Raw genomic sequence first — 26,628 nt, 5'->3', positions numbered from 1 at the left:
ATGACACATGAGGATTTTTTTTTAGCTGCCTCCCTTTGACTTTTCTTGCCAAATTCCCCCACAAAACTCCTATTTGTTCTTCTTTGTTGGTGCTCAAGTTATAGTTTTGCTCTGAAATGACAACTATGTTACAGTTTAGCTACTCAAATATTTTGAAAATGTTTCTTATGACGAAAGTGTGTTTAATTAAGATTCATTATTGCACATCTCTTTTACAGATGCACATAGTCTCTGCTTCAAATTTTGAAATATGATGTATGGCATATTAATATCCTATATTCATCCTGTTTTCTAGCATCAATAATTCCCAATGGAGTATCCTCCAGATGTATTGAATGACAGCTGTCCTTATTCCAAGCCAATAGATAATACATTGTTGACCATGACAGCTAGGATTATTGTACCTAAAAAGGTTTGCAGCTAGTGATGAGAATTATAGCATGGTCACCAAAATCATACACAGTATAGTTGATAAGATAACCTTTATTGTCATTTTTTTACTGTGGGCACAATGGTATACTTCAAAAATGAAATTTAGTTGCCCGCTCTCAAAGTGAAACACATACATGACACGCACCTAACCATACTATATACAACATATGTATACACCCATACCCCTACATTACATAAATATTAAATACTGTCCATCTTGAATATATAATGGAAGGAGGAAGCTTGAGAGTTCACAAGGTTAATGCTGTATGGAATGAAACTATGGCTGAATCTGGAAGCCTCCTCCCAGAAGGTAACAAGGAAAACAGGTCATGAAGAGGATGTGTAGTGTCCCAGATAATCTTACGTACCCTGCTCAAGCAACGCTTCTGTGCTATGTCCTGGATGTAGGGGAGGGAACTGCCAATGATCTTTTCGGCCATCCTCACCACTCTCTGCACCACCTTCCTGTCTGAAGCAGTGATGCTTCCAAACCAGACTGTGATGCTGTATGACAGGATGCTTTCGATTGTCCCCCTGAAGAAAGTGGTCAGGACAGGGGAAGGAAGATGTGCCTTTCTCATGCAACGCAGAAAATGCAGGCGATGCTGTGCCCGCTTCACCAGTGTCTCGCTGTTGAGTGACCAAGCCAGCCTACTTGTTAACTACACACCCAGGAATTTGATGCTGGTAACCATCTCCACAGGTGAATTATTAATGCACAGAGATGTGTGGCTGTGCCTGCCTTTTCTGAAATCGACAATGATCTCTTTGGTTTTTCCGGTATTTAAAACTAGGCTGTTTTCATTACACCAGTTCACCAACCTCTCAACCTCTTTGCGGTAAGCTTCCACCTTGTCATCATGAATAAGGCCCACTACTGTTATATCATCTGCGAACTTCACAATATGGTTAGTAGCAAACCTAGCACAACAGTCATGGGTCAACTGGGTGAACAGCAGTGGACTTAGGATGCAGCCCTGAGGAGAACCTGTGCTGAAGAAAATCCAAGCAAGATCCAGTGTATTGTCCCCTTTGGTTGCAAAGTCCACATATTGATGGAAATGTGGCAGGGTAGCCTTATTAACAAGTCTGGTTTCAGACACAGCATCATATATTTTATGCAGACACTCAAACAAAATAGTCTGCACTAAGTTTGCTATCGTGGCATTAAGAGTGGTGGCATTTAAGATTGAGATAACAAATATTTTTCATAGAAGGAGGGATGGAAAATATAAAGAGATTAAAACAGAATATATATTTTAAAAACTAGCCAGGGAGACTTTAGGAAGAACAATAATAGACAGTGATAATAGACAGCTAAAATGAACTTAAGGTAGTAGAGAAAGAATATTTTAAAATACGTTAAACAACACTCACTTTTGCTAGTTTGTGAGTAAGTCTGATTTCCACTAAGCTTTGACAGTATGTTTTCAGGAAAAAGTGCCAAAGAGAAATCTACTCTCTTATAATCTATAAAGACTCCTCAGTGAGGTTAAAGAAGATGAAAGAAAAGATGAAATATTTTACTAGTCAAAGAAATCACCAGCTATGCCAAGGTCAGCCACCAGTTCATCCAACTGAGAGGAGAAAAAGAAAACTTCCCACTAATACCCACAAACCTTTTCTTAACTCCAGAATTATGAGAAGCAGTTAAAAATAGGATAAAACTAGAATAGAGTACGCTTACACCAACTGAGTGCATAGATTAGAGCAGAAAAGTTGGAAGCTCAGAAAAAATGGTATGTTTTAACGTGCAGGTTTGAAACACTATCTGAATGGGAGGGAGCTAATATACAGAACAATCATATCTGCAAAGCTTAAAGCTGAAAAAGTGAAACTGTTTTTGCTGTATTTTATTGGTAGTTTGACAGATTTTATTTTCCTGGGCTCCAAGATCACCGCAGATGGGGACTGCAGCCAAGAAATTAAAAGACGCTTGCTCCTGGGGAGGAAAGACATGGCAAATCTAGACAGCACACTAAAAAGCAGAGACATCACCCTGACAACAAAACTGCATATTGTCAAGGCTATGTATGGTCTTCCCAGTTGCAATTGTATGGCAGTGAAAGTTGGACCATAAGAAAGGCTGAGCGCCTAAGAATTGAGGCATTTGAACTATGGTGCTGGAGAAGACTCCTACGAGTCCCTTGGACCGCAAGGCAATCAAACTGCTTAGTCCTAGAGAAGATCAACCCTGCCTGCTCTTTAGAAGGCCAGATCCTGAAGTTGAAACTCAACTTAATGGGAAGGAAGGACTCACTGGAGAAGAGCCTAATGCTGGGAAAAATTGAGGGCATGAGAAGAATGGGATGACAGAAAATGAGGTGGCTGGATGGAGTCACTGAAGCAGTAGGCGTGAGCTTAAATGGACTCCAGAAGATGGTAGAGGACAGGAAGGCCTGGAGGAACATTATCCATGGGGTCACGATGGGTAACTAACAACAATAAATTGGTAGTTTGAATTAAAAGAGAAAAACCTCTTCCTCTTGCACTGTATCTTTCAATCAAATTCTTCAAATCCTCAGGTGCTGTATGCTAGCTGCCTATGTCATCTGAACTCACGTACGTGAATCTAGTGGGTTTAGAAAAATAGAGATTAAAATAAAAGCAATTGGCAACGAATGTGATTTTGACATACAGCCTGCACACTTTCTAAAACCATTTGGCATTTCTTCCATTTTCTAGGCCAAAGAAACGGGTTAAGGCTGGTTAAGTGCTATTAGTAAATTATATTCCTAGCACTATAGAAAGATTTCTATATCTAGGAAGGCTTTTTGTGAAGCTATTCTAAAAGCTTCACATTCAAATATATTGACAAGATTTTGGTTTGAATCATTTGACTGTGCACTTTAAAATGAAGTTTTAGAACGTCTAAAAATCAGCCCCATGTACATTTTCAATTTTTGAAAAAAAACATGGAGAAGTGAGGGTACGAGAGATAAGGAGGTTATGTCTGCAAATTATTCAGGTAGCATAGATACATGGATAAGGCTTACCATTAGACTTAAATATTGGGACACCAACAGTATTTGTAATATTTGTTTTATTTTCTAATACTGTAACTAGAGAGTATTGGTAAGAAAAAAAGCTACTCTTCTGGAACATATATGATCCCTTAGACTGCACATCCATATAGACATACATATCTATATTCCAGAAGATTCTATTAAAATGTGTAAGTTTTTTCCTTGTTTACAAAATTTACCTATTGATTCTACTGCCTTCCTTACACGGACACATAAAGGAAGTCAATGTCCTTTATGTACAACTATCCAGCTTCATTCACAGATCCAGATGTTGCTGTTATTACATCTGCACATGTGATGTTTCATTTTCTCTTTTTTCTTACCAGAGATCGGTATGAAAAGCATAATGCTCTTCAGCTGACACCAATAGGAACGTATCCCTAACCCAGATTTGATCCAAGACCTCACAGCCAAAACAATGAGTTTAAAATAAATAATAAGAAATCTCAGGTGGGCAATATTCAGCATGCTAAAGGGGGGGGGAGGAAACCCTTCAGAGTTTAAGAAAACAAGATTGCAAAATGAGAATGTCCTTTTAAATCTTGACTTCCGTCAGATGCCCATTACTTTGCTGGCTTTTTCCCCCAACCAGGCATCTTCTAATTTTGTTGGGATTACAAGTCCCAGAATTTCCAAGTAGGCTTGGAATTCTAGAAGTTGAAAGCTCCCAAAAACAGGAGAATGTCAGGTTGGGAAGAGGCTGCCACCAAGTTAAGATTCACTCATGGTAATGACCAAAATTATAATACAGGGCACTATCCCCTTTCAAACAAGAGTGTGGCTATGGTTTTCATTGGTAAGTCTCAAACATTGGTCCATGGACTATCCATCATTCATGGAGATTCACCAGATGGCCTGCCAGTTTCTCTGCAATCACACTTCAGAACCAAGCCATAGCTTCAGTCCCCATCTGATCTGTGCAGTCAGCTGGCTCTCAAGAACAGATCACTAGCTGAAAACTAATTCACTGAAGTGTTAAGTGATAACATAAATAATAATGTGAATACGAACAGCAAACTGACAAGTAAACAGTTTGCAAGCATAGTTACTGGCTACCAATTTGCCCATATTATACTGAATGGATCACACATGCAACCTGAAAAGTGCAAATAGGAAATGGAACAATGGATATCTTTAAAAAGGGCTGGAAATGTTTCTTAATAATGACAAGTTTTGTTGAAGAAAATTTTGATCCATCAAGCTTGTACTTAAGAGTTGCTATTATGGCATTGGGTATATAAAAAAATTAAGTGGTAAATAAAAACTTTAATCTGGATTAGGTTTTCTGGTACAAAATTTAGTTTTTAAAAAGAGAAAGCATATATAAATGCAGACAGAAATGCCCTCCCCCGAGGTAAACTCCCATATTCTTACAGACAAGATGGCATGTGTTTCATGGGCAGTTCTTGCATTTTCCTAATGTTTCTTTTGTGGTCCATGACTGCAGAACATGTAGGCAATATTGTCTTGAATGATAGCAGTCCAATAAACTCAGTCAATATAAATTTATTATATTCTAATTGTTGTTTTCTATAGTATACATTACTGTTTTTTATTTTCAAGTAGCTGTTTCAAAATTAATACAAATATAAAGTACAAATATTTATACAAGTGTAAAAATAGAAAAAAGGAAATTGTTATGTTACTTTGCCATTAAAGGAGACTAACCAGGAAGGAAAAAAAATGACAATCCTAGTGACAATTACTGTGAACATTAGGCTAATAACAACTCATCCATCAGATCTATTGATAGAGCTAGTGTTTCATTCAGTCCTCTTGTCTGGCTGCATCTTTCTGGATCGTCAGGATTCGACACGTTAAGTATTATTCTACTGTATTACGATTTCCCGCCTCCCTAATTTTATTTTCTCGGTGGAAGCAAATTGCCATTAATTCCCCTCACTGCACCAGAATCCTAATGTGCTCTACATATATCAATATTTAAAGAGGAGGAAAATCTGGCAGCTCGCCCAGACAAGCAGGTCAAGGACGCATTAAAGACTGCGCGTTGTCACTGCATTTCACCATCATCCCTGCGCGCTACCCCCAATAAGCACAGCCGAGCACGGGGACGCCCGGACCAGGACGCCGTTAGCAGAGACCCACCGATTTCGCAGGAAAATGGAAACAGGGAACGCGGTGGCCTCCAGATTGAAGAGAAGACCAAGTCTGCGACCGATAACATCCGGGGCCATGTTCGCGGGATGCTAGGAGTCTACCGTTCGGGTAAACGGGGCGCCCCCGACCCTCCGAGAAAAGCCCAGGGGCTGGCAGGCTCCCCCCCGCGCACACGTGGTCCAGCGGCCGCCTCCAGCGCCTCGAGAGAGTCACGTGCGGCCGGCGCCTGCTCCTCGAAGCCCCGTGTTTTTGCCTGGCTGCTGAGGATGGTGGGGCAGGCGGCAGCAGCTTTGGGCCGCGGGCTGGAGCGCAGAAACGCCGGCTGCTGGGGTCGGAGCCGAGGCGCGGTTCTGCTTCTCTTCTTCTCCTTGTCGCCAAGGCCCCCTGGCGGAGCGGCGTGGCTCCTGGGGCTGCGGCCAGAGGATACGGCGCCCGGGCGCGTCTGGCTCGAGGGGGGAGCGCTGCGGGCGGCTGAGGGTTCCCGCTTCTTGTTGCGCCTCTACTTCCAGCCGCCGGCCGAAGGCAGCGCCGCCAGTAACGGCAGCGGCGCGAGCGAGCAGCTCGAGCGCCGCGTCGTCTTCGTGGAGGAGCCAGCCAAAGTGGAGCGCTGCCCCGAACGCAGCGCCTGGGCCTCGGACGTGGAGGTGCTGGGCCCGCTTTTGCCCGGAGGCTCGGCCGGCTCGGCTTTAGCCGAGGTGAGAGTGCGGGAGCCGCGAAAGGGTGAGCCCGGCGCCGGGCCCGAAGGGCGTCGGTTCGGGCTCTGCGCTTGGGACGGACGAGCCTGGCAACTGCACGGCGCGCCGGGGGGCTTCGTGCTGCAAGTGGAAACGCCGGTAGCGGTCTCGACCGCGTGGCTGATCCCGTTGCCCACCGCCGGCTGGTTGCGGGCTCTGGGCGCCCTAGTCCTGCTGGCTCTGTCGGCGCTGTTCAGTGGCCTCCGCTTGGCCGTGCTGTCACTCGATCCGATGGAGCTGCGGGTACTGCGCAACAGCGGCTCGGCTGCAGAGAGGGACCAGGCGCGCAAGGTGGAGGCTGCGCGCGGCCGAGGCGGAAGCGGCACTTACCTGCTCTGCACTCTGTTGCTCGGACAGGCGGGTGCTAATGCCGCGCTGGCGGGCTGGTTGTGCGCTGGTCTACAAGCCAGTCACGCTTCCCTGCCCGAAGACAACCAAGGTGTGCCGTGGCTGCCTGTATTGCTCTGCACCAGTGTCGTCTTCTTAGGTGGTGAGGTGTTGCCCTACTCCGTTTGTTCCCGCCACGGGTTAGCCATTGCTGCGCACACGCTCTTTCTCACCCGCCTGCTTATGGCGGCCACCTTCCCCATATGCTATCCACTCAGCCGTTTGCTAGATTGGGCTTTGCATCAAGAGCTCAGCACCTTCTCCACAAGGGAGCGCCTGCTGGAGACCCTGCGGGCCGCTGACCCTCATGGTGATCTTGTGAGTGAGGAGCTGGCCATGGTTCAAGGTGCACTGGAGTTACGCACCAAGGTAGTTGAGGACATCTTGACGCCTCTGAATGATTGTTTTATGTTGCACTCTGATGCCATACTTGACTTCACTACCGTTTCTGAGATTCTTCGCTCAGGCTATACCCGCATCCCTGTATATGAAGGTGAGCGACGAGACAACATTGTCGACTTGCTGTTTGTCAAGGACTTGGCTTTCGTCGATCCTGATGACTGCACACCACTGCAGACAGTTACTCGCTTCTATCACCGCCCGCTGCACTGTGTCTTCCATGATACCCGCCTAGATACGCTGCTCGAGGAGTTCAAGAAGGGTGAGGGCCCGGGGCCCCAGCCACTCGCCTCCTGCCAGCATCACATGCCTCTCTTCTCCCTGTGCACCCTGCTTGCGAGGTACCCTGGGATCCCACCGTGCCCCCTCCTGCACTGGTCTACCCTCTTTCTGTAGCCTGGATGTTGTGGCTGAATTATTGGAACAGCACACCAATGTGTCTATGTATGGGTGCATGTGTGTTTGTGTGCCTATTTATGCTCTATCACATATGGCTCATTGTAAGTCACTGGAATTATCCAAAAGGTTTTCCAAATAGATTACCATGATATACTAAGGAGTTTTCTCCTGAAACTCTTTAATAACATTTTCCCCAATTTGTTCCACTGTTTATATAAATTGACATGCTCTTGTCAATCTTTCTGCTTGTAAATTTATGCATTTCTATTCAGTGCAGAGAAACCATGAGCTGAAATTGGAGGGATATCTCTTTACCTTCAATTGCAAAGGAGAAATGAGGCATAATAATAATAATAAAATAATAATAATAATAATAATAATAATAATAATAATAATAATAATAATAATAATAATAATAATAAAGTTGGAAGGGACCTTGGAGGTCATCTAGTCCAACCCCCTGCTCAGGCAGGAAACCTTATACCATTTCAGTCAAATGGCTGTCCAGTCTCTTCTTAAAAACCTCCAGTGTTGGAGCATTCACCATGTCTGGAGGCAGGTTGTTCCACTGGTTAATTGTTCTAACTGTCAGGAAGTTTCTCCTTAGTTCTAGGTTGCCTCTCTCCTTGACTAGTTTCCATCCGTTGCTTCTTGTCCTGCTTTCAGGTGCTTTGGAGAATAGCTTGACTCCCTCTTCTTTGTGGCGGCCCCTGAGATATTGGAACACTGCTATCATGTCACCCCTCACCCTTCTCTTCATTAAACTACACATACCCAATTCCAGCAACCGTTCCCTATATGTTTTAGCCTACAGTCCCCTAATAATCTTTGTTGCTCTTCTCTGTACCCTTTCTAGAGTCTCAACATCTTTTTTACATCGTGGTGACCAAAACTGGATGCAGTATTCCAGGTGTGGCCTTACCAAAGCATTGTAAAGTGGTATTAGTACTTCACTTGATCTTGATTCTATCCCTCTGTTAATGCAGCCTAGCACTGTGTTGGCTTTTTTGGCAGCTGCAGCACACTGCTGGCTCATATTGAAGTGATTGTCTACTAAGACTCCGAGATCCCTCTCACAGTTACTACTATTGAGCAAGGTACCACTTATACTATACCTATGCATTTGATAATTTTCCTATTCTAGCAAAATGTTAGGAAGTCTGGTCCATACTGACTCAGAAATACTATGTTTTAAAGCTCAACATAACGAGGATACCAGGTTGAAAAAGATTGCCCAGTGCTAACCTGGCAGTAGTTCCCCAGTCTTTAGGCAGGGCCTTAGTCTTTTTCAGTCCTATCTGGTTGCTGGGGATCAGATCTGAGTCCTGTGCGTAAAGCATGTGCTACAGCATCAAGCTTTGAATCATATGCAACATGAAATTGTCATTTCTTTTCCTAATATCTGTTGTAAACCTGTCTTCAGTAGCAAAATAATTATAGGACAATTAACTCAGTCTTTACAACTTTGATATCATATTCAGACATAGCACTGAATGGTGTCTAATTTGTTAATATGGAGGCAAGAAAAAACAGAAGAAATTGCTTCTATAAAGAGAGTTTCAGCTCTCTGCAAACTCATTCTTTAAAAATAATATCGAGGTGAGGTTGTGAAGAAATATAGAGTCATTCAACAAAGCACATCATATATCATCAGTGTTAACATCTAATTTAGATTTGTAGATTGTATATACAGAACCAGCAAACTTGGGAATTTTGCACAGATTGAATGGTGGAGCAGTGGGCTAATGCCTCCTTAAGTAACACCAGCTGCCTGCAATTAGTGCAGGTTCGCATCCCACCAGGCTCAAGGTTGACTCAGCCTTCCATCCTTCCGATGTAGGTAAAATGAGGACCCAGATTGTTGGGGGCAATTAAGCTGACTTTGTAATAATGCCGCTTGGGGTGTGTGTGAAAGCCCTAATAAGCAGGCATATACATAGAATGAAGGCTGCTGCTAAGCTTGTAAGCCGCCCTGAGTCTTCGGAGAAGGGCGGGATATAAATGGAATTAAAATAAAAAATAAAATAAAAAAATAACTCCCATAGCCCTGTAGTCAGTGTAACCATCTTCTTTGCTTGCTGGTAACTCTAGGAATTAAAACCCAAAACATCTGGAGAGAATGAGATTGGGGATTGCTGATACAGGTTATATGCAAGGGCATTGCTCACCTAAATTGAGAAAGACAGGCATTTAGTCAGACAAGAATTCTCATGAGATTGAATGAATAAATGGCAAACTCAGAGTCCAGAGCTACTCCTGGGCTTCCAGACATCATTTATACAAAATCTATGGGTTTTTTTTCTTTCTCAACATGATAGATTGTGGTTTTGGGTTTAGTTCTACAATTAGTGATGAAACTCATCCTAGGGAGAAGAAACGAGACACAGTTGCACTGTCACAATTTATGTTGCACTGTTATAATATGCATTTAGAAGAATCATCTTTCTCAGAAAAGTATTTTGTATTTCTTGCATCTGTGAACTTTCAAGAGGATGGCCATTGGTTTCTCCACATATCGCCACATATCCTGGCCTAACTGATACTAGTGTAATTTGGCTGAGTTGCAACTGGATATGGCAGATGCAAGCAATCTAAAGCAGCTGTCCTCTTGAAAAGTGGGGTGTTGAACATTTGGTCTTGAATTTGCTGTCTTTTGTTAATCTCCAGGGGTACGCTACAGGCTCCCCTGACGCTTCTCAGTTCTGCAGTGGCCATATGGAAATCCTTAAGACTCATTGATGTTGTTCAGGGTCAAAAGCATTCAACAATTTTATTGTGAACCTCATAATATCAGCTACTAAAACTGGACTAGCTGAAATATGTGGAGTTTTTGCTTTCAATCTTCCCCAAACTTCAGTTTTCAGATAATGCCTATGGTGTGCCTAAAAAAGATAGAAGAGACCCAAAAATTACCGTATATTTCTCTCAGAGCTATGATGGGTAGGGGAGCCAGTTGTATAAGCAGATGGTATAAGCACAGAAAGCTCCTTGTTGTTAAGTAGCATTATGTACAATCAGTATCTAAAAAACACTGTATCTTAAGTGCCATAAAGTAGAGATCAAAATGGCTAAGAAATTTAAGTGGAGCAGCATTGGAGAGAAAAACTATAAGTCAGCACTATGCTTAACATCAGAAAGTGTAAGAATTACATTTTGAAAAAAATTATGCAACAATGCCTCTTCAAAGAGAATTATAAATGGTGATCAAAGCTACTCAAAGTATTCCAACTGAGATTTAGCTGGCGTTCAATCCTGCATTCTGTGGCTTGCTTTAATTGGGCTAATTGAGTAACATTCAGTTTGCTTTCCTAACAAATTATTCCACATTTTGTAGTACATTGGCAGGATTTGCACATGATAAAGGTCAGTTATCACCATTATATAGTTAGGAGTAGGCCTAGTAGGGAGAGAACCATAATAAAAAGTCAAACTAATTTGGCATTCTTTTTTTAAAATGAAAATTGAAAATCAAACCTAGATTACTTTTGTTTCATGGTCTTTAAAAGTAGTGTCAGGTATGTAGATGTTTCACAAACATATTTTTACACAGGAAGTATCAGTATCTAAGTACATCACTTTTGATATCTAAAATGCTTGTCCTCATACAATTTGAATATTAGCAAATATCCTGAAATTTAGGCCATTTTATAACCCATTGGATGCTAGTGAATGAGATTGGTGGAAAGTAGAATTCATTGTTGTGGAGCATACAACCCTTGATTGGACATTTGGTGCTATCCCAAAGTAACTGCTTCATTACCTCTTTCCTTTTCTCTCCCATCATTATGAATTCCTCCCTTCTCCGGGGCCCAAGATAACGTATTCAATTTACTTTCCTTGTATGGAAAGTAGGAAAATATATTCCTGAATTTCAAGAAGCAAAATCAACTCTACATTTGCATTGCTTAGACTTGATTGTTTTATGTTTCCTTCACATGGAGGAGCAGATGGTTGGAATAACTTTGCTTTTCATTCCCATTTCAAAAGGAGGCCGCTTCTTCCTGAGCACTAGTCAAGGGCCCAGAAGCCTTAAATGATCCACTTCCTATCTTATTTTGGGTGCAGTGGGCAGTAAACACAATCATCTCCTGCACAATTTGTTTCTGCTCCTTCTTTCTTTGTAGGTAAATCACACCTTGCAATTGTACAGAGAGTGAATGACGAAGGGGAAGGAGACCCTTTCTATGAAGTGATGGGAATTGTCACTCTGGAGGATGTGATTGAGGAGATCATCAAATCAGAGATCCTGGATGAGACGGATCTCTATAGTAAGTATTAGGGGGCCACTAAGACGGCACTAAAAGGGATACGGTGGCTCAGTGGGTTAGGATGCTGAGCTTGTCGATCAGAAGGTCGGCAGTTTGGCGGGTCGAATCCCGAGTGTCGCGTAACAGAGTGAGCGCCTGTTACTCGTCCCAGCTTCTACCAACCTAGCAGTTCGAAAGCATGTAAAAATGCAAGTAGAAAAATAGGGACCACTACAGTGGGAAGGTAACAGCATTCCATGCGCCTTTGGTGTCTAGTCATGCCAGCCACATGACCATGGAGATGTCGTCGGACAAGCGCTGGCTCTTCGGCTTTGAAACGGGGATGAGCCCCTAGAGCTGGAAACAACTAGCACGCATGTGCAGGAGAATCTTTCTAAGACGACACGAAATGGTTTCGGGGATAAATAAAAACACAGGAATTATAATTTTGTTTGCTATTATTTCTAGCAATTGTAAAATTCTTGCTAAAATCTCTTCATTTCCCTCTCCACAATTCTTGTTGAACATAGCTTTTTCTTAACTTGCCATCTTTTTGTGTGATTTTTCTTGTGCAATAGCAGCTTTCAGCAATTGCTTTGATGACAAACTAGAATCCCATACATCTCAGCTTCAGTGCCCATATAAGTGAAATCGGATAAGTATATGTCTATCCCTGGATGTTAGTATCTCATTAGCACAAAAGCAGATTCTTAAAATAGCATCTTCTGGAATGAGATCTTTTACTTCATCTCATTCCTACTCCTTTCCTGGAAGACTAATCCTTAGGCATCAATGGACTGTGAAAAAGTACCTTTAAGGTTGAATGATGGAACTAGAATGGGAGATATTACTGTGTATGATTAAGTTTGGAGACTGCAACAGTGGAATCTTACTGACTAAATTTTAGTTTGGTGTAGTAATTAAGGGACCAAGCTATAAACTGGAAAACTGAGCTCTACAGTCACACTGAACTGGGTGACCTTGGGCCAGTAGTAACACTTTCTCAACTCTATGAAGGAGGCAGTGGGAAACCATTTCCAAAACCTTGCCAGCCTTTGTTTCTCCACACTGTCTCCAGAATTTAACACTGACTTGATTGAAGGCTCACACAAACAAACAAAAAAGATTAAGAAGGCAAGGTATTTACTTCTTTTTAAGACAAAATATAGCACCTGTAGTGCTGATAGTACATATTTACTTAGAAACAAATCACACTGAAAGTAAAAATGTTTAGGACTGCAGCTTTGCTTGAAAGTATATAACAATTTAAGAAAATATGACAAGTTTACTTGAAAATTCTGTTTTCTTTTTCTCATACCCACTTTCTTTTTAAAATTACACATTATATATTGTGTCTGTAGCTGTTATCCTGTTAATCTAAGGCATAAGCTTGGTTACACCTGAAATGTATTACACTTCACTTCAATTTAATTTTTGCTTAGATATTGTAGTTTTGTATTTTAATAAAGCCTCCCTCCCAAAAAAAGGGGTGGTATATCACTTTGGGTTGGACAGAGTTGATAGTATTTCAGTGCTGTAGAACAGGGGTGTCAAACTGCCGGCAGGCCAAATGCGTCATGGCGAAACCGCAGCCACCCCGTTGCCAGAAATGGGGAAAAAAGTCGCGATACATCACTTAACGTTGCAAGTTTGACACCCCTGCTGTAGAGAATGGCTGTCCTTCATTTAAGATAAGGGAGTTCTGTTGATGTAAGATTAGCACACCCAAAATGTTGCCACAAGACTGGGAACTGAGACACAACATCCCTTCTAAATTCCCAGAGTTGTGACTATATTTTTTTTTACTTTCTTAATCCTCAGCAAACAATCAGAAAAAGGAAAGGATCCTCCATCGGGGTAGGAAACCTCACGATTTCTCCATTTTTAGACTTTCGGATAGTGAGATGAGAGTAAAGATCTCACCGCAGCTGCTACTGGCCACTCATCGCTTCATGGCTACAGGTATCTGGCTCTTCTTAGGCTGTTGCTGCATTTTTGATACTTATTGTTTGATAACCATGCTATGGGCAAGTATCATAAGTAGCTTGGAATTAAGCTTTTTTAAAGAATGGAATGACATTTGTGTGTTTTTTTTAATCTTAAGACTTGGCATCCAACTCGTCTGTGGTTTACGTTTTAAGCAGCCAGTTTAATTTAGAGTGAATGAAATGTGTAATGGCATCATTTTCTTTCAGTACTGTCTTTCTCCATTGGGGCGAGATATCGTGATCTGAAGACACCTCTGAAAAAGCAGAGCTGACAACTATAGCAAAGGCTAAGGCACCACTGATTAAACTGTTTCCTTGGCACTTCTCAAAATAAGGAGACAGCAGGAGATCACCCAATGTGTTTTGGATGGCTGCTTCTCACAAAGAGACCACAGGACAACATTTTTCCATAGGTTTGAGTCCTGGGAAATGATGGAATCAGCCATCTTGCTTGCAACCATAGCAAAGCCTTTTAAAGCAGGAGTCCCCAAACCCCAGGCTGTGCCCACTATTGGGCCATGGCTTGTTCAGAACTGGGCTGCAAAGGTTGTGGGCACATGCACGCAGCATGGAGCCTCATGCACTTGTTTTCCCATTGCTCACATGGAACTATCTCCTCTCCCCCCTTTCTCCCTGGTCCGTAAAGCCAGAAAGGTTGGAGACTGCTGTTTTTAAAAACACTAAGGTTGCAAAGCTCACTTTTAATCACTTTCAGAAATTGCCTATTCACTACATTAAAGCTATTAGAGACCTTCAGAACAAGTTTGAAAAGTCTTTATCAAGTGAGTTGATCTTCAACTCTGGACTAAAAATTACAAGCTTAAAAAAAGATTTGAAATAAATAGCAAAAAGGTGAATAAGATTTTGATCTAAGAAAATTATAAATTGATTAAGCTCCATATAAAGATTCAGATTTTGGAATTAGCTATAAAAATAAAACAGTTTCTCATGGGAAAGACTCACTTTGGCTATCCTGGTAATTGCAAGTCCTAACAAAAGATAAGTTATGATTTTAGAAACTGGACCCTAGAGTGGGTCCAGTTTTTAAAGAGAATTAATGTCAGTTAACACTTGGACTTACAGAATGATACAAAATGTTATAACATTGGAAATATTAAAGGAAATCTTTGAAGAATTAAGCCACAGGTTAGCAACTACAATATCCACACTGTCAGTAATGATGTCTGCTTCTGTGGATAGACTGTTTAAAATATATATTAATGAAGGAATGACAGATGTGGAAAAAAATTATATGACAAGACAGAAAAAGTATAGAATGTGGAACTACAAATGACAGGCCAAGACAATAATTTGGAAGAGGATGTTTTACTGGATATACAAAAAACCTTGCTTGTTTTAAAAATTAAAAAAACAAAAACAAATGATAAACCAAGAAAATGAGCTGGAAAAAAATTCTTACTAGATGTACAAAAGAGGCTTCTTAAAACTTTTTTAAAAACCCTGCAATGAGATACAGCAGAATTGAAGAGAAATTAAATATTATGACAATATTTGATTAAATTAAAGATTAAGACTGCTAAATGTAAAGGCTGTAATATAAAGTTGGTATATTTGATCAAGGTTATAATGAGACATTTTTGCAATATTCTTGCAACCCTTTATGGAATTTCTGCTGATAACTAGGATTGAACACTTGATGGTTTATAGATTTGCCTATAGATAAGGGATGAGATATTGGGTGAAGAGATATCTGTTTAATCTTACGGGAGGTGAAAGATATTAAATTATACATCTGATGAAGGTTGGAAATCACTTGTTTATGTATTTCTTTCTTTTAATTTACCGCATTCTCCCTTTTTATATTTCTTCCTTTTCCTTTGCTGTATTCTTCCTTTTTTCCTTCATTACTTTTTTCTTTTTTCCTGCACTGCTAATTCTTTCTTTCCATTTTCTTTCTCTTAAGTTTAATTTGTATTAGTTTAACTACTATAATTCAAATTCTTAGTATTTTTAAAATCATAAAAAATTACCTTTCTCCAACTACCTTCCTCCTGATTTGTCCGAGCACAGAAAGCATAGTTACTGCTTTCCTCCTCTTTTTCATTCCTTTGCAGAGGTGGAACCTTTCAAGACGCCACATCTGTCGGAGAAGATCCTGCTGCGGCTTCTCAAACATCCCAATGTCATCCAGGAGATGAAATTTGACCACAAAAACAAGCGAGCACCTGAACACTATCTTTACCAGCGTAACCGTCCAGTTGACTATTTTGTGCTCATCTTACAGGTTTGCCATATTATGACAGAAATTTGTAACATCAACTTTATTGCTTACTATAGGAAGCATTTATATGGTCAATTAGTCTTAAAAAAACCCTGAGAAATAAGTGTGAATGTAAATATGAAATCTTTGTACCAAGAATAGAAAAGGACACGTTCCAAGAATTTGTTTTAGATATTTCTCATGGATGGCTACAGGTAACACATCAGTTCTGATCATGAAAAAAAATCCTTTTATGAACTACAAGTTCACTCAGATGACTTGTATAAGTCTTATTAGAGAATAAAGAATAAGCACTTGGATTGCAAATAAAAATCCAGATATGAGTTTCAATTTTACATACAGTATATTTGTTTCAGACTTTAAAATAAAGAGGAACCACTAAGAGCAGAAAAATAATTTTTAGAAACTTGGCTTGAAGTGTCTCTATGCTTTATCCAAATAAGTTTGACAATACGTTTTCTTCTGTCACTACTAGTACACATTATTCATATTTTTAGGAGTTTAAGTACTATCCAACTGAAGGGACGCGGTGGCTCAGTGGGTTAGGACGCTGAGCTTGTCGATCAGATGGTCGGCAGTTTGGTGGGTCGAATCCCGAGTGCCGCGTAACAGAGTGAGTGCCTGTTACTCGTCCCAGCTTCTGCCAACCTAGCAGTTCGAAAGCACGTAAAAATGCAAGTAGAAAAATAGGGACCACTACGGTGGGAAGGTAACAGCGTTCCGTGTGCCTTTGGCATCTAGTCATGCCGGCCACATGACCACAGAGACGTCCTTGGACAAGTGCTGGCTCTTCGGCTTTGAAACGGAGATGAGCACCGGCCCCTAGAGTTGGAAACGACTAGCACGCATGTGCGGGGGAACCTTTACCTTTACCTTTTTACTATCCAACTAGTCATTCAAATTTAAAAAGTGTCATGAATTTGAAACTGGGACTGAAAGATTGTGTTTTAATTTGACTAGTATTGTTTTAATGTTTCCCTAAGAAATTTTCTTAGGATTGGTTAACCTTGCTCATTTTTTCTTAGGACCTTTAGTTGTACTGTTCTTCCCCTTGATATTTCTGTAGCTGCTATATTATTGAGTACTTTCAACTATAAATCAGGTATAGATTCTCTAAATTCTGTTACTACTCTTATTCTCAACCTAACCTTTCAAGATATCTTTTCTGTTGTTCCCCAGCTATTTTGGTTTATATTTCTATTTTTTTTTTCTTTTATGAAGGAATATTTGTGAATGAACTGGCCTTGTTCTTACCTGAAGTCAATTTCTTAAGTTACGTTATATATATATATTTCCTTTTTTCAGTGGGTGATCAGATATGGTGGAAGAGAGATGACTGGTGCAGCTGGATTGCATGCTTTTGTTTTGTTTGTTTCGTTTTTTTAGGGAAAAGTGGAGGTAGAAGTAGGAAAAGAAGGATTGCGATTTGAAAATGGTGCTTTCACATACTATGGTGTCCCAGCAATCATGACTGTCATCTACTCAGGTTAGAAATCTAAAATTAACCACAGAATGGGATGATAGAAGTCACAGAAACAGAACAAATGAGCCTAAATATGTAATATACAAGAACTTGCAAATTTATTCTGATTTTCACTCTACTAAACATTTAGGCAAATATCAGGTAAATAAAAAAAACCAAAAGAGGACAGATACCATAATTTAGGAGAGGGCTAGGAAAAACTACCAGTACGTAGCAAAGAGGTATAACTTCTGTTGGCTCAAGAGTTAGTCCAGGCTTTGCATGATGCAATAAGAGTTATGTTCCAAGAGTAGTAGACCCTGCGCCTGGATCAGGAGGAAGCACAGAGGTTTGTAAGGAATGAAATGTGTAAAATATTTTTAAGCAGAACATCTTCATTTCATATTACATGAAATTGCAGTACTGCAACATTAACAGAAAATCATATGTTGGGAAGAAAGAGATTTATAAAGCAATTTTCTTTTCTTTACAAGCAGGCAGGTCTTGAAAAACCAAATAATAACAATATTTGAGCCATTCATTTGAGCCTGATCTAGGCAAGCAACAGTTGATATTAACCTCCTGCCTCTATGTGACTGAAAATGTGTCTCTTCCCTGTTCAGAGCAGGGATGAGACAATAAAGGTCTGATTGGGGATTCACCTTCCATTTTTCCATCTTTTCAGATAATGATGGGCGTAAAATGAGCAGCCTGGCTGGATCATCTTTCCTGTGTATGTATCTCCTACCTGACCTTTTTTTAAAAATAAGGTGGTATAGAGGACCATTTTCATTAAGCGTTGCCAGCTCTACCAAAAAAGTTAAATAAAGTCCACTGTTTCTTGACATCTCAATCCTACTCCAGCAGAATTATGAATCAGGAAGGGGTAGGTCAGCTACAGTAGATAGTCTATCATGTAGTTTTGCCACATAACCATTTTTAAATATACAATCTGATATACATGTTTTAGAGCAGCCGTTCTGGTGACATAATTGATAGAACTGTAGATTTTGGTTAAGCCAAGGCTATTTTTTAAGATTGGTTTACTAAACAAGACATACCTGGTCTTGTTTGCAACACCCCCTAAGCCTGAAACAAATCATGGTTCAGTGTAATATGAAGCCAAGTATATTAGTTAACTCATTACTTATGCTGGGAGTTGTGAAGTTCTCAGTTTAAGGTTATAAAAAAAACACAAACTGCTTTAGTACTCTATCCTGAACCAGTTCCACAGTAAAGTATTGGTCCCCTTTGGAGCAATGCATGACATGCACCCAATAGGATGAGTTTGAGCATCTCAGGGGCAGTTGGAATTAGGGAGGATGAGGAATGAAGAAATCACGGAGATACTACCATAAACCATCCCAGGGAAAAAGGGCTACAGATAAATATTTGTGAATACCCTGTTCTGCTATTAACATAGTCCATTTGATACTTGATTTATTTTTGAGATATTTAAATATGTCGATCACCAACTTGGTTCTTTCTAGACTGTTGGACTTTATAATCAGTCATCATAGGTAATTTATACTAAAATGAAGCTGGTGAAATATATTTTTTCTTTCCTATTCCTTTTCTGTAATGAAAAAATCAAATGCAGCCCTAACCTTCAGTTGGCTGACCAGTTAAGTACATTAATATATCTACCACAGGTATTCATAGCCCCCTAGGGAGATTTCTGCAGTCAATTTTAGCTAACAGCAGCATCTGTTGTTGTTCCATGTCATTGCTAGTTTCATTTCCTTCTCTACTTTTTGTTATCTCTTACTGGGGGCTCAAAACACATTTTTTAAAAAGCTCATCCCATCATCCTTGACTTACTTAGTTGCTTCTGCTGGCCCCATTTCTTTGTTTTCTCACCAATAATTCTCCCTCCCTCTCAGCCTTAGTGCTCAATCCAGAGCAGAAAAAGAAGAACATAATTCGTGCCAAACATACGGTAAATGTGTGCATTTGTGCATTATTTCCCTTGCCTCTGAAAGCTAGAGCTGGTCCCGCATAAACTATTCTGAATATTAATATAGTCAAATAAGCGTGCACTCAGTGCAGTTTAGGTAAGTCTGTAAAAATAAGGCAACTTCTAAAGCAGACATGTCAAACACAAGGCCCGGGGGCCGGATCAGGCCCGCAAAGTGGTTTCATGCGGCCCGCGAAGCCATCCTGGAAAAGATGAGGGAATGGCCCCCACTGCCTTGGCCTTGGCCCAGAGACCTTCCTTCTGCCAGAGACCCTCAGATCTGTCCCACTCCTGCCCAAGCCCCCATAGGCACCCTTGATGCCAATGGATGTAGAGCTGGCCACGCCCACCCAGTAGGCCACACCCACCCAGGCCCCCTGAGGGCAACCACAATGCTGATGCGGCCCTCAATGAAATTGAGTTTGACACCCCTGTTCTAAAGCTTGGATCTGTTAACTCATGAAGGTTTTAAAATTATCTGCATTCCATTGTTTGTGGTTTTGGTGCCATCAAATGGTTCTTTGTGGAATTGCATCATGGATTTATAAATGCTCGTGAAGTATTTATTAAATCCACTGTTTTTAATTTCTGTGAGTCACAATGTAGTGATGTGAGATGCAATATCCAGGATATAATGCTAGGTAGCCTGCAGAGGAACATTTTTTCAAAACTTACTTTCTGTTTATTTCTCCTTGACCAAGTTATGTAGAAATAAAACTAAATTTTACAAAATGAAAAGAGCTTAGGTAATATTAATAGCTGTAACCTGTCCGTGATGCTGAGTAGGTCACTCTTTGTTCCTTCTAAAGCTACCTTGCTCCTTTCCCCTTTTCTCCTGGTTTTTGTATCCTGATCCTTGTCTTCTCTCTAGTGCCTGTGTCTGTGTCCCGTACCTTTGCCTTCAGCCGAGGGGAATCTTTGGCTGGCTCCCCAGGTAACAATATACTGTACATGTCACCCAGAAAGAACCCCAGTTTTGCTGCCTTGCGATTCTGGGTGTGTGTCCTTCTCCTGACTCTTTCCTCCTATGAAAAATACTGGCTTGGAATATACTGCATGCTTACAAAACAAATCATTGTGAATCTGTGTGTATGTATTCTGTTTTGTCTACAACTGAATCTGTTTTGCCCATATGAAGCAATATTTTGTGTCTAGGTCCATGCATATTATTAAAACGATGACTATTTTTCTCATGCTGTTGTCATACAAAAAGAGAAACATTTCTTAAAAGATTATTTTTAATAAAAGACGCTGATATAGTGCAAAGCAAAGGACTAACTTGCTATTGTGCTTATTATGCTTGGGTGCCTTACAAAGGGCTCATTGACTTTATAAAGAATAATCTGAAGGCCGGATTGTCTTACAGGAAATGGGCATTCTGGGATTGCTGTGCTCATAATAACCGCTTTTTGACAATTGACACTACATAATCTCATTGGCTTAAGTATCACCCCTTTCCACCCTAGGAAATGTGTTAGTCAAAAGAATGTCCCAGTCATTTGAGGATGAGAAAGCTATTAAAGAGGGCTGTAACGTTTCACTTAATTGGCTGTGGTTCACTGCTGTAGCGATACATGCTTCTGATTGATTGATTATAGATTGATAATAGAAATATATTCTCTGTGGTGTAGGGGGGAGTCTTACTTAAGAGATATCTTCTTAATAAAGCAGTCAAGTGGCAAGAATTGAGGGAAGGAAAGAATTAATGATAATACAGAAAAAACTATATAAGCATTCACTCAAACATCTATGTAATTCAGATCATTAAAAGGCAAAGAATTAAAAGTGTGTGGAAGATGTAGTTCTAAGTTACTGCTTCTTTTGAAGTAATAACAGTTTATAAAGTCTTGTGCCATAAGAAGTATATTTACAGTTCTTTCTTATGCAGATCTACTTAGAAATACATCATGTTGTGGTCAGTAAACTCTCTTTAATGCTGAGTAATTATAGCAGTTTCTGTCAGAGTGATGACTTTTAGAAGTATAACTATAGAGTTTATCAGCCAGTATGCCTATCTGATTAGATGGAAATACTAGGAATTATTAAAAAAACTTTGATTGTATTCAGACATCAAGTTAAGGAAATCTGTAATTCAGAATTGTAATTTAAATAACCAAGGCTCTATGTCTATACAAACTTTCCAGCAGTAAGTTCTTTTTGGAATGGGTCTTTGAGATGACATGGGGTGCCATTAGTTTCTCTAGTAGTATTTCTACAATAGGAAGCCTGGGAATAAATGGAGGTAATAATACAAACAAGAAAAATGAAAAACAAAAATTAAAAAGGAGAGTGAAGGACAAGAGAATGGTCAGTAGATTGGCAGCAAAAGTGAATTTAAATATAGGAATTTGGCACTAGAAAAATAGATACTTAAAAGAATCCTATGTTAAGTATAGATGCGCCATGGAGAGGAACCAGCTGCCTCCATTTCTGGAAGAAGAGTAGTATAAAGGCAGCAGTGTAAAAGCTGATCTCCTTCTATTAGAAGCAATTGAAATGTATTTCACTGAGGTATTAAACCAAGAAGATTTTACTGGAATATACTTTGGTTTTCCTTTTAAAAAATCTACTACTTTCCTTTTTCAATTGTGCTTTTAGTCTTCAATCATCTTGACCTTTGGCAAGCCCTGATTATTGTTACAAAGTCCCTGTTCTGTGAGCCTGAATACAGAACAGAAAGCATAACCTGTAAGAACTGGGAAACATACTGTAATGTTTTGTTTTGGAGATTTCTAAAAGAAAAATTCAACACATAAACCTTCTCTTTTTTTTCAAAGTTTATGCGGAATGAAAAGCCAAGAGCTCTTATGGGTGGAGCTCATTGCAGACAAATTTTCAGTGTTAAGAACAATTAAGGAAATCTTAAGCAGTTTTCTTTCCCAAATATTAGGCATTGCGTTTTTCTTTTGTTCATCCCTTCTTCTTTATATCTAGTGAATCAATCTCCATCGCGTTGCAGTGGATTAAACCGCTCTGAGTCTCCAAGTCGAGAGCGTAATGACTACGGAGGCAGCAGCACCCAACTGCAAAGTGGCTGCAACAACAACATATACACTCCAGATTATTCTGTTCATATTCTGTGTGATGTACAGTTTGTCAAGGTATCTGCTGGACTGAGTGTGATTGAAAGAAGTGCCCTCCCTTTTGTTCTTTTATGCCACAGGTGTTGCGATAATGTGAATCTGATGAACTTACTAACTTGACTTAGAAGTGAAAAGACAAGACAAAGTTGAAAAAGGAAAAATGGGTGGGAGAATGCTAAATCAGTAGAGCAGCACATACAATTTTGGCTTTCAGCAAGCTTTTAGAAGAGGCAAGGCATCCCTGTAAACGTTTGGCTTCTGATGAGTACAGATGTGTAGCCTAAAGATTGTGTGAAATGTAGTTGTTCAGAACATGTAGTTTTACTCTTCATTATTGCCAGCTGTGCTGTGAATTTACTTGACTAACCTCTACCAAATCATGAAACAGATGTCATGCATAATGACCAGCACATGATGACAATTCTCACTTCTTATTCTGCAAATAACATTTTACTTTTAAGAAAGTATTCTGCAACAGTATAGCATCTCAGCAGTGCTATACATTTTAACACCAATAAAATTAACTATATTTTTCTAGCTGACATTTATTTATTTTATTTTATTTTATTTGACTTATATACCACCCTATTCCCATAGGACTCAGGGCGGTTTACAGGGCAATTAAAACCATACAATACAAAAGTTAAAATAAATTTAAAGCAATTAATTAAATTTAAAGCCCAAAAGTTAAAGATTAAAACTTTAAAACCCAATTAAAAACCCCTCAGTCTAGGCCAGACAGCTCAAAGAGCCAGGTTTTTAGGTCCCGGCGAAATGAGCGGAGGTCGGAGGTAGCACATATACATTTCTTTCTTTGCTCTCTTGCCTTTTAAACAACAGCAGAAATGAGCTCCATCAAAAAAATGAAAGTTATCTTGGTTTCAGGTTGTGTTGGACCTGGAATGCGACGATCTTAGAATAAAACCCCATTCATGAAGGGTTTTGATTACTCTCTGCTTAAATTCTGTGAGAAAAAGGCAGAAACAATATGATGAATGCAACTTGGAAAGCAAATATGGTGTTGAGGAAAGTCATATTGCAGAATAGTAAATCATAATGTTGCAGGGAAGAAGGGATATTGAAGGGAGACTAATGTATAGAGGGTGTAGTGGTTAAGACACTGGGCTAGAAACCAGGAGACTGTGAGTTCTAGTCTCACGTGAGGCACAAAGCCAACTGGGTGCCATGGCGCCAGTCGTTCTCTCAGCCCTAGAAAGGAAGCAGTGGCAAACCACTTCTGAAAAGTATACCATAAAAACAGCAGGTACTAGTCCAGGCAGTTGCCAGGAGTCAAAAACTGACTTGAAGGCAGCCCCCACCCCACAAGCCAAAAAGTATAATACAGATGATGAAATGAAAGAAGAAAAGGGTAGCTCTTCACAGGTGAGAACTGCACAGAGTTGAGGTGAAAAAGGATCAGAATTGGGAAGATGAGACAAAGGAATTTATTTAAGGCCTGAATTGAGGAAAATATGAAATATAAACCTGAAGGCAACAATAGAAGTACATAGAGCCAGTCTACATTTGAAGAGACAGGCTTCCAATGGAAACGGTTGTGTAATTTTACAGCAATTTTCTAGTCAATGAAAAAGGAAAGAGCGATGTGTGAAGTGAAAAAGCCCTTATACTCAGGATGTAATGTGATGGGATTGTATGTGGTAGCAGCACATCTCTGCAAACCTGTTGCCTAGAGACCTCTAGGTTTACAACACCCTTCAATGGCACCAGGTTGGGGAAAACACATAGAAATGTAGTAGAAGTTAGAAACACTGGAAAATGAATTTGCAGAACTAGGTAATTTTCTGGCAATTCTCCTGTTTGATTCCTAGATTACTCGGCAACAGTATCAGAATGCACTGACTGCCAGCCGCATGGATAGCTCTCCCCAGACCCCTGACATGGATGTTTTCAATGATGGTGATTCCACAAAGGCTCCCACAATCAGAGGTACTCCACAGACACCCAAGGATGATCCTGCTATCCTCTTGAATGAGAGAAGTAGCATTGTGGGTAGGTGTATCACCAAACATGTTCCTATAGAGTGACTTTGTAAAAAGATGCTGTGAGAGCCTTATTGTGCAAAATTATTTTAATTCTCTGTTTTTAAAATTTATACCCACTCTAATCAAGCCAAGCTCGAAAAAGTTAAACCAACTATTTTATTGCAAATTCCTCAAAGAACATGTTTATTAGTTACAAAGTATTGGCACATCAAAAGTGAAATCAAGTCTGGAGACACACATAACAATTCCCCAATACAAAGTTAAGAAATCCCACCCCTAAGGCTATGCAGGCAACTATGTTCTCCAATACATCTTCTTAGCAGGCTTTTTTCGCAACGCTTAGCCTGCAGTCTCGGGAGCAGCCGATGACCTTGGTTCCCATGGAATAAAAGTTTTTTTTGACTAGTGAAGCACCTGGCAAACCCCCTCCCTCCATGCTATGTGTCAACTGAAAATGAGTAGGGAAAATGGTTAACAGCCATGCTAATTTTTAGAGTTGACAAATATCCTCTGCCTATACCCAGATTTGTATCTTCTTATGATAGATATATTTGTGATGAGAGATGTGTGCTCTGACATGTGCTGCTGAGGTCTCTTTATATCATGCAGCCAGCAAGTCAGATGGGAATATGAAGAGCCCTACAGACTCTATGTTCCTGCACATGGAGGCGATCCCCCACAACCAAGTGGAGTTGACAGGCAATCCAGAAATCGGCATGCAGAGTGAGTATTTAAGAGCATGGTAGATCAGAGCAGGGCAGGAAAAATCAATGAGCTCTGAGGGAAGGAGGAATCCTAGCCTCATTTTGACTATTGTTGCCTTGCAGAAAATGAGGCCTATATTGTCAGGCTGGAACCTGAGTCCTCAAACATGGAAATGGAGCTCAACACATCTCCAAGTGCTCCTCAGGATCCCCTAGGAAAGAAGTTACTTTGGACACTTAGTGAGTCACATCAAGGTCCTGGGGGAGGCATTTGTTCATATAGAATTCATGGCATTTGGAATGTAGTTTTGGCTCTTCAAGCACAAGCACCACCTTCTCCCACCCCATCCCACTTATCCTTAATGCTATTGCACAAGTATCCAGGATAAACCAGCCAGCATGCTACTTAAGATTCCTGAGCCTAAGAGGCTGTACTGACTAGTGGGATACCTGAAAAGTGTCCCTTTCTAGAACTATTACTTTTGAGATAGGGTTCTTTTCTCCAAAAGTGATTACCAACTTTGACACTGCTGCTTGATACTGCAGGTGAGAGGAGAAAGCCTTCTGAGTGGCAACATGGCTTTGCCTTTCTCACAGGTTGGTACTATGCATTGCCCTATTCTTGGCAGTACTCATCACTTCCTAAGTCACTCGCTCTGAATGATTTAGAACAATGTGGCTAATCATAAATGAAACAAACCAAAAAGGAGAGAACTATACTTGCATTTGTTTTTATTTATTTTCAAATAGCACATAAAAGATTCTGTTTTCAGCCAGGTCCATAATAGACTCTCAGGCTGTATTTATACGACAAAATTATCCACACACTAAATACTTGCTAGTCCAATGTATTGTGAACCCAGAAACCTCTCGGTTAAATATCAGGAGAGAGACCTGTTTAAAGTGAAATTACCTTTGAATTTTTTCATAGCTCTTCCCATAACTCGGACTTAGAATACTATCACTTCTGACTAGTGGCCTTGCATGGCTCAATTAGTCCGCCAAGGAAGCAAAAATCAAAAATGTGAGGGCATAACCTCAAACTGACAGGAGTGAAGTTAAAAAGTAACATTAGAAAATACAACCTCACAGAAAGCGTAGTGAAATCTTGGAACCAGCTTTCAGTGGAGCTAGTAGGTCATTTTCTGCTATCAGTTTTCTACGTTTCTATAAGTTGTAGGAAGGCCTGGAGGAATGTTGTCCATAGGGTCGCGATGGGTCGGACACGACTTCGCAGCTAACAACAACAACAACAATAAGTTGTATGTGCTGAGTGGCCCAAATACAAAGTGTTGGATTATAAAACTCATTGCCAGCATCCAAGCAATGCCTCTGCTGATTTCCTGGCCAAAATGGAAGGGACCATTGATGTAGTAAAGCTTTAACAGTATTTTTCTGGAACAGGGCTATGACATGCAAGGCAGGAAAAGGTCAAAAACCCTTT

The 26,628-nt window shown here is 40.3% G+C and overlaps 1 protein-coding gene across 1 annotated transcript; it reads left to right on the top strand.

The window, feature by feature from the left end:
- Window positions 1-5,642: 5,642 nt before the first annotated feature.
- On the top strand, window positions 5,643-25,440 carry CNNM1 (cyclin and CBS domain divalent metal cation transport mediator 1). The gene is made up of 10 exons (XM_081328759.1): window positions 5,643-7,361; window positions 11,623-11,766; window positions 13,567-13,707; window positions 15,809-15,978; window positions 17,362-17,461; window positions 18,123-18,170; window positions 20,266-20,328; window positions 22,329-22,495; window positions 24,307-24,475; window positions 25,090-25,440. The coding sequence occupies exons 1-10, from the start codon at window positions 5,666-5,668 to the stop codon at window positions 25,224-25,226; spliced, it is 2,835 nt and encodes a 944-aa protein (XP_081184885.1). The 5' UTR covers window positions 5,643-5,665; the 3' UTR covers window positions 25,227-25,440.
- The last annotated feature ends 1,188 nt before the right edge of the window (window positions 25,441-26,628 follow it).

This window comes from Vipera berus (genome assembly GCF_964194415.1).
Source record: "Vipera berus genome assembly, chromosome: 5".
NCBI classification, from domain to species: domain Eukaryota; kingdom Metazoa; phylum Chordata; class Lepidosauria; order Squamata; family Viperidae; genus Vipera; species Vipera berus.
Note: the sequence above shows the minus strand (reverse complement) of the source record. Positions and strands in the feature narration are given on the sequence as shown.

Excerpts from the sequence above, each read along its gene's own strand:
- CNNM1 (XM_081328759.1), top strand. The coding sequence starts at position 5,666 with ATGCTAGGAGTCTACCGTTCGGGTAAACGGGGCGCCCCCGACCCTCCG. Across the intron at positions 22,496-24,306 it reads GTGATGTACAGTTTGTCAAG|ATTACTCGGCAACAGTATCA; the intron begins GTATCTGCTGGA and ends TTTGATTCCTAG. Across the intron at positions 24,476-25,089 it reads TATCCTCTTGAATGAGAGAA|CCAGCAAGTCAGATGGGAAT; the intron begins GTAGCATTGTGG and ends TATATCATGCAG.